Source organism: Pteropus alecto, unplaced genomic scaffold (genome assembly GCF_000325575.1).
Source record: "Pteropus alecto unplaced genomic scaffold, ASM32557v1 scaffold75, whole genome shotgun sequence".
Classification (NCBI taxonomy): domain Eukaryota; kingdom Metazoa; phylum Chordata; class Mammalia; order Chiroptera; family Pteropodidae; genus Pteropus; species Pteropus alecto.
The window spans coordinates 31,015,359-31,023,690 of NW_006440638.1; the positions used below are offsets into that span (position 1 = coordinate 31,015,359).

General features: G+C 36.0%; 1 protein-coding gene and 1 pseudogene across 7 annotated transcripts in view; one reads left to right on the forward strand and one right to left on the reverse strand.

Annotated features, from left to right (window-relative positions):
* Positions 1-8,332, reverse strand: part of TAMM41 (TAM41 mitochondrial translocator assembly and maintenance homolog) — a 45,572-nt gene that overhangs the window by 29,971 nt on the left and 7,269 nt on the right. For 6 of the 7 annotated variants that reach the window (XM_006917628.3, XM_006917627.3, XM_025050772.1 and 3 more), the window contains one exon: positions 3,257-3,407. In XM_006917628.3, the coding sequence (XP_006917690.1) occupies positions 3,257-3,407 (151 nt within the window). Of the gene's footprint in view, positions 1-3,256; positions 3,408-6,110; positions 6,249-8,332 lie in introns of those variants that run through there. The other variant, XM_025050776.1, reaches the window with a different exon arrangement.
* LOC112484520 lies at positions 3,671-3,789 on the forward strand (annotated as a pseudogene).

Consider the following 8,332-nt stretch of genomic DNA (forward strand, 5'->3'; position numbering starts at 1 on the left):
ATCCCATCATTATGGACTAGGTAACCATTAATTATATTGTGTCCTGGCTTGGGAACAACCATCATGTATAATGTTATTTCAGTGGGAAAATGGTCCCAGTTCTAAACAACTGACTTACAGCAGACTTTTTGGAAAATGTCTCATTCATAAGCTAGGGACTACACAGAGTTGTAACCAGTTCCCTCTGGAGAGGATTTGCCAAGCATTGTGTCCTAAGTTTTGCGGTAAGAAGAAGCCAACTTCACTGAACTGAGTAATATAGGATACTAGGCCAAATTCTCAGATCCAAATCTGGGTTAAGCAATAAATAATATAATGGCAAGAAAACAAGAGGAGACTAGATGAGAAATGAGAGCGACTGGAGGCTGAGAAAGCTAGGGTCAGACACAGCAAGGTCTGAAACCTGGCTCTTGGGAAGCAACTCCCTTTCTCTGATTGCTCTTTTCCCAACAGCCCAGGGCCACTCTTTATCAGTTTAGATCTCAGCTCAGATGTTACCACCTCAGAGGGCCATCCCTGACTATCCACTGTAAAGACTAAAGACAGCCCTACTCTCATTCTGATTTATTTTCTTCTCTTCATAGCATTTAAGCACCATCTGAAATTACCTTATTGCTTCTTTAATGTCTGTTTCTCCTTAAAAGAACATAAACTCCATGAGATGTTTCGCTCATGTCATGCTCACTAGTGTCAGCTCACTAGAGGTAAGGCCTTGCACAGTATAAGAAACACGATAAATATTTGTTAAACAAATAGGGCTGTCATGTGAAAAATTAACGGTGGAATAAATTATCTACCTATTTGTCTGTCTGTCTGTCCATCCGTCTGCCAGCCTGCCTGCCTGCCTGCCTGCCCACCTGCCCACCCACTTACCTATCTATCTGTGTCTAGTACAGTGCTGCTATATAGCAGCCCTTAATAAATATTCTAAAGGGAGCAAAACAGAAGATGATACTGTTATGAATCAGCAAATATTTACTAAATAACTTGTATATGTCTCAAAGCCAAGGAGAAACCAGGAGTATAAAACACAGTCCTTTCAGGAGGCAAAGCAAAAATCAGCTGAAGACTGATAGCAGCTTGAATGCTAACTTAAGGTTTGCAATTAGGTGAAAGCAGTTATGTCATTTGGTAAACATCTTTAGTTAATGTTCAAAATTTATAGATAACTAGAAGCTGCCTAATACTATGCTGATGTTGATTATAGGGGCAAAATATAGGAGTGGTCGTGGTATGGGCAAAGTAGAGAACAGTTCTGCATTTTCTCCCACAAAGTCAATAAAAGGCTTCTGGCCCATCTTTCTCACAGGGAGCACGGGGAGGGGATTATGCTAACATAAGGGACACCTTTCCCCACATGCTGCATGTAGGACCATTCACCTAGGCACACAGTCATAACGCTCTTTGCTCCCCAACCTTTTGTTAAATGGCAGGGTTGCTGCCAGGTGAAGCAGAAGCAACCAAAGAGAGAGTTATTTCATTTTCTTTCTTCCATGTCGCAATTATAGTTGTGGTCATGCTAGACACATTTTGGAAAAAACGCTGAAGAATTAGACTGTTAAAGTCTCTTTCAGCATTACATTTCCATGAAATCTTATCTGTACAGGGATTTAGCAAAGGAGCAAACTGCTTTTGCAATATTTTGAACATAGAGTTCTGTGACTCATACTTGAAAGTTGGGAAAAAGGATATTTACTTAAGATAGTGATTTTCAAACTATTTTTTGAGTAGTTGACTACTTTTTTGTAAATGAAATTTTACATAGATCCTCAACATGTTAAACAGGTAAGTGTGGCATTCTTCTGGTTACAGCTAGGGTGAGGGGCCAGGGCTCTATCCTCTCAGCTTTCCTCTTGCCCTCTGAAGGAGTCTCTGACATCTCTGAGGGACACAACTGTTTAAGTAGAAGGGGAAAGAAGTCAATATCTAGGTAGGTAGGTAAATGAAGAAAGAAAGAGAGAGAGAGAGAGAGAGAGAGAGAGAACGAAAGAACGAAAGAACGAAAGAACAAAAGAACGAACGAAAGAACGAAAGAACAAAAGAACGAACGAAAGAACGAAAGAACGAAAGAACGAAAGAAGGGAAAGCTTTTCCTTAATGTGGAGGAAGTGGTGGAGTTGGAAAGTCACCACTTTATAACCATCATAGAAAAGATGAGTTTGAGCAAGAATCATCAATGGATGCTCAACCTAGAAGGAAAAGTTTGATAAGAAGCAGGATATTTATATGATCTTCAAATGTCTCTCCATAGATTGCTTAGAAGGGAGAAAACATTGCCTATCAGTGCACAAACATCACTAGTGTGTAGACTTCAAAGATATGAATGTCATTTCAGAAAAAGAAAGGCCGAGCAAGCATTCCACATTAAAAGATAAAAGAGACATGACATTGCAACACAATGTATGATTCTTGACTGGATCATGTACTGGAAGGAAAAAAAATACTATAAAGGACATAACTGGGACAACTGACAACACTTAGAATATGGATCGTCAATTTGATAAAAGTACTGTATCAGTACTTTAAAATTTTTATCAGTACTGTTAAATTTCCTGAATTTGATAATTGTACTATGGTTATGTAAGAGAATGTCCTTGCTCTCTGGGAACACATACTGAAGTATCTGGCCTAAAGGAGACATGATAAGTGTGACCTATTCACAAATAGTTCAGAAAAAAATACGTAATACAGTGTATTTACATATACAGAGAGAGCAATGGGATCCTTGAAGAAGCATTAGCATTACCTGGGAACTTGCTAGAAATACAAATTCTTGGGCCACACCCCAGACCTAGTAAAATCAGCTGTCTGGGAGTGGATCTAATAGTCTATTTTAGCAAGCTCTCCAGGAGATTCTGATGCACACTAAAGTTTGAACACCACTGATATAGAGAGAATGATAAAACAAATCTGATAAAATGTTAAAATGTGATGAAATGTTCGATTGGTAAATCTGGAGAGACAGTATATGGGTTTTCTGTATTATTATTGAAACTCTTCTGTTAAGTTTAAAATTGTTTCAAGATAAAAATAACAGCAACAAAAAGATTACCCTGGGGTAATCTGTGTACAGATGAATACGAGAGAGGAATAGAACTTGGAGGTATGGAGACTAATCACAGTAACCTACACAGGAAGTAATGGGATTCTGAACTAATGTTACTGCAGCTCCAGTGTAGAGTGAGGAATAAGGTGTTTGCATGGCCTTCAAACAACAAATCTTCTTGCAGAAAACATGGGCACCAAACCTACTAACCTGAATAGGAGAGTCCAGCAATCGCTATAAAGAGGTCTTCTTCAGAAAAGCTTTCAGGGAGCATGAGAAAAGCAGCAGTCACAGCACTCTTCAGATTTTTATCAAGGGCTGACCTAAGAGTGACATTCTCATTCATTGCTATAATTTTCACCTGAAAAAAAAGCAGAACATTCAGAAAAAAAATTCCAGAAGTGTATTGCTTAAGCTATGGCTTTACACATGTAATGAAACTGTCCCAAATTAGTCCTGAAGATCTTGCAAAACTAGGCCAGTTGACACAAAATAATTATTATTCTAATATGCAATCCTAGAATCTCATTTTATGCTAAAATCAGAGAAATCATGACACGGGAAAGAAAACAAATATTTCTCTTAAGTGAGTAAACTCTCCATGGGTTTTTAAAAAAAAGTTAAGTCTACAGACATACCACCCTGAACAAGCCTGATCCTGTCTGATCTTGGAAGCTAAGCAGGGTCGGGCCTGGTTAGTACTTGGATGGGAGACCACCTATGAAGACCAGGCGCTGTAGGCATAAAAAATAAAAAATAAGGGATTGTAAACTGACAAGGTCTTTGCAATCTGTGAGGTCAACCAAGGGTTGCCTCACCTAAAAAAATAAAAATAAAATAAATAAAAATAAATAAAATAAAAAAAGAAGTCAGTATAGAAGGAATAAATATCCTTTGGGAAATTTAATATTTTATAATCTCATCGTTCACTTAATTTAATGGTGGACAAAGGTATTTTACTTTATATAGAACTCATCTCTTCTGTAATACATATAACCTGAGTAGTTCATGCTCTGCTTTGAACTGATTTTGAACTTGACTAAGGAAAAAGGAATGAAAATTTGCTACAAGAGAAAGAACATGGGTTTTGGGTATAAGTATGGGCTCAAGTCCAGGTTTTTACTAGCTGTGTGAATTTGAGCCAATTACTTAACTTCTCATCCATAAAATGGGGATAACAGACATGCATCAAAGAATTGTTACAAAGATTAAATAAGATAATAAGTGTAAAATCCCTAATAACTAGTGAATGCCTTGATCAATAAAAAGAATTTTTCTCCTGAATAAACAACAGAAACCGCTCTCTTGGACTTTCCCCAAATTGATGAAAATGCAAATTGCCCTAGTCCGTTCCGAGATTCTTGGTTTTAATGACTGCACTGTAGTTGAGAATGTATCTGAGTTCAAGCTCTCTTACTAACTCTGTGACTATGGGCATAATTCCTCATCAGTAAAGCAGGGTTAATAACAGAATCAAGCTCATACAGTTGCTGGGAAGACTAAATGAGATATTACATATGAATCCTTAGTTGAAGTGAGCTTTCTTATGTGTTTCTTGGTGCACACTGCAAGAGTTTCTCTAGGCCAGAGGTTCTTTAGCAAGCATCAGAATCACCTGGAGGGCTTGTTAAACTACTTATTAGACCCATCCCCCAGAGTTTCTGATTCAGTAAGCCTGGGTAAGCCCTGAAAATGTACATTTCTAAGAAATTCCCAGGCAATGTTGTTGCTGCTGGTCCATGGACCACAATTTGAGAACCACTGTACTAAGGAATATACTTAGAAGTAGAATTGCCAAATTGCTCCCGGAGTAGTTGTGCCAATTTACATTCCTGCCCTAAACTTTTTAAAGCATCATGCTGCTTCTGACTGATTTTCTAAACAAGGGTCTAGAATTCCCTAATAACTCCATATATCTGAAATGTATCCACCATCTCTAAACCATTTAGTGCTGTCACCAAATTTTCCTCCTATTCTAGAGAAAAGGGCTTAAGTCGAATAATTTCTGCCAAAATTAAGATGGCACATAAAAGACACACACACTACAAGAAATTGCATATTAAAATTTTAATAAAATTTTATTAGCAAGGAAAGAGAATGATGTATATATCAAAGTATAGTTTCTTTTTAAAAAATTGTATAAGGCAATATTATAAAACATAACTATTTTACAAATCAGGCTTAAGAACCTAATTCTATCTCTTAGCTTTTGTCTCTACTTTTTATCTAAGGGAATATTTATAACATAAAAACCTCTCGTATGGTAGGTAAGCCACTTTTTTCAATACTACTACCACCTCCCTTGTAATTATAAAGACTTAATAGCCCTTAATTAAGCCTTTCAGCACTTGGGTGATTTAGCATTATTGCAATCATCTGCAGAAAGTAAAACCAAGGAGCAACCCAGTAGCATGACTTGCTCAAGGTTGCATAACAAGTCGATGGCAAAATCAGGGTAACACCCTTATGCTTGGCAAATCCAGCTCTAAATATTTTGAATTATTCTCATACATTCAGTTAGGGATCTGCTCTAATTAATTTTTTTCTCAAAAGATGATTAAAACAAATGTTAAGGTCCTATAATAACTCCCATATTTATTCCTTGAAAAACTTTCCCACACCTTGTATTCCAAACAGAATCATGGATCTAGGAGGATAACCTCCCCATTTTACTAATGGGGAAAGAGGCACAGACAGTTAGGATTTTCAGAGAAGTAGTGGCACACGGAATGAGAACTTAGGTCCCTGATTCTTCCAGAGCCCTTTCCACAACCCTGTGAAGCCTCTTTACTTCCAAATTCTTTTTCTTTATCTTCATTCACCAAGTCCTGCTCAATAATTCCTTGCCCTTTTTTTTTTGGTAGCTTTTACTGAAACTCCATGAAAACAGAAGCTATTTGGAGATGCTACAAATCAAAGATGCAAAGAAAAGAGTACATTTGGGGAAATTTTCCTATTCAATGAAATAACACTTGTTCTCCAAGAAAGTTGTTCTACTTAGATTGTAAAAAAGCAGTCTGTTTGCTATTTAAGGTTAAGAGAGTGTAAATAAAAGCATCCTTACTCAAAGAAAAAATGTCAATTCAGAAGACAATGCTGCTGTGCTGATCTGGTTCTCCAGTGTAAGGTGAACGAGGAATTTGTCTCAGCAGCACTGTTATTTGTTGTTTAGAGTGAAAAGCCAATGAACTCTTGGGACACTGCCAGAGAAGCCTGGGAAAAAAAGAAAGCCCTCGGATTCATGAATAGCTGTTTGTATCTTACTGGGAATGCCCTGACCTGAACCGCATAGATAGCATTGGCACTACTGCCAAGGAGAAAATCTTTAATGAGGAAGGGGCAAGGCTTGAAGGGACTTTCAAAAGCCCAACTTCAGAGATTTGTGAGTACCTTTCAAGATAGGGGGAAAAAAAAAAAAGACATCACATGTGGTCTCCTCTATAATACAGGCACATAGAGACAGTACTTGAATTGCAAAGAGTGAAGTTACATGGTTACAAAGAACACAGCCCTACCTAGTGTTTAAATGCTCAACCATTAACCAAATGACCCTTCCTGCAGAAGTTTTCCATTCCAAATGACCAGAAAGGCTAGTTTTTCTAAATGGTCATTGCTTGAGGACCAAGAAGAGACAATGAACATTCAAGCCGGATGAAACCTTATTACTGACCTGTTGGACTGTGGAGTCTTCCAGGAAAAGCAATGTGGTGTTATTTTTTTATTCCTTTGGCATAGACAGAGAAGAAACTTAGTTGTCAATAAGTAAGTGAATGGCTCAATCTTTGCACTTCAAAGGTTAGAGGCACAAAGATTTGCTCACAACTGAGCAGACCAAGACTATTAAGCCAGGTTTTCCAACTCCTAGTCAGAGATCTTTTACAGTGCTGGGATTTTTCTAATCATAAAAAGTAAATCAATAAAGTTACAATACAGTGATGGTTGCAAAACTAAAAATATACTAAAAACCACTGAACTGTTCACTTTAAATGGTTGAATTGTATGGTATGTGAATTATATCTTAATGAAGCTATTATTTTTTTAAAAGCTACATTAGCAAATATATTGCAATGAATACATTAAAATAAACTAAAATCCTCTTAACAAGGTGGCAAAATATCATTGTATGTCAATGTAAATACTTTAAAAATTCAAGCCAAATTATCTATACACTAAAAAACAATATGAAATACAAAATCCCAAACTTATGTTAAATAAATTAGGGAAATAACTATTATTAATATTAAAGTTCTTTTGACTTAAAAAAAGGACTTGCCAAAAGGCTCTATTAAATACTTTAAATTTCATGAAAAATGACTTGGTAAATGACTCAGAAACTTAAGGCTGCACTAAAAATAAAAATGGGTTATCCTCTCAATTAGGAGGTAAGCTAATGTTAAAGCATGAAATTTAATTTACGCTTAACTTTTTGCAGAAATGTCTATCCTTTATATTTCTTTTTTGATTGATAAACTTTATTTTTAGAACAGTTTTAGATTCACAGCAAAATTAAATGGAAAGTACAGAGAGTTCCCACAAGCCCTGTATATTTTAAAGACTAAATTGCTAGTGATTGAGAAATTCTATTCTATTTCCAATATGGAAGATACTTTTAGAGCTTTAGGCAATATAATGTAACTCTTTCAAAACACACAAAAACAAAGAATTCACACTCATATTCTCACAATTCTTTCTTAAGACATTCACTCATTATTTTTTGTCCAAAATGCTACCAACACTTTCATTAGATTTGTTCGTTTGATTAATATTTGCTGCCACCTAGAGGTAAAAATAGTTTACTTAAAGATAGTTATCACAGAATTCTGATTACCAGTGATTTCCACTAGAGAGGGAAACGGTGCAAGAGTGGGTGGAAGAGTTAATTTATCTATTTATCATTTTTTATTTTCTTTTTAGCATGTGTAATAGTCAACATTTTCAAATGATTTTTAAGATAGCCTAGTTTTCTTGTCTATAAGTTTAATAAGCCTGAGGGATAGTCACTGTTATCAATAACATTTTCTTCAAGTTACCTGAGAAATGCAAATTTGCATATGAGTATAGCTGCTACTACTTTTCTTGAATTGCTGTTTTTATTTTATCAGAATCTATGACACTGAGATGAAATCTGAGGTCATTTCTAGTGCTTATATTCTGCGATTTCATGGTGTTTTGTTTTCTAAAGACTATTTAAAAAATTTTTGAAATAGTCAAAGCACAGTGCATAGAATAATACATTTTCATATTCAACATCTCATTTTATCTCAAAATAACTCTGAGAAAGGCAAC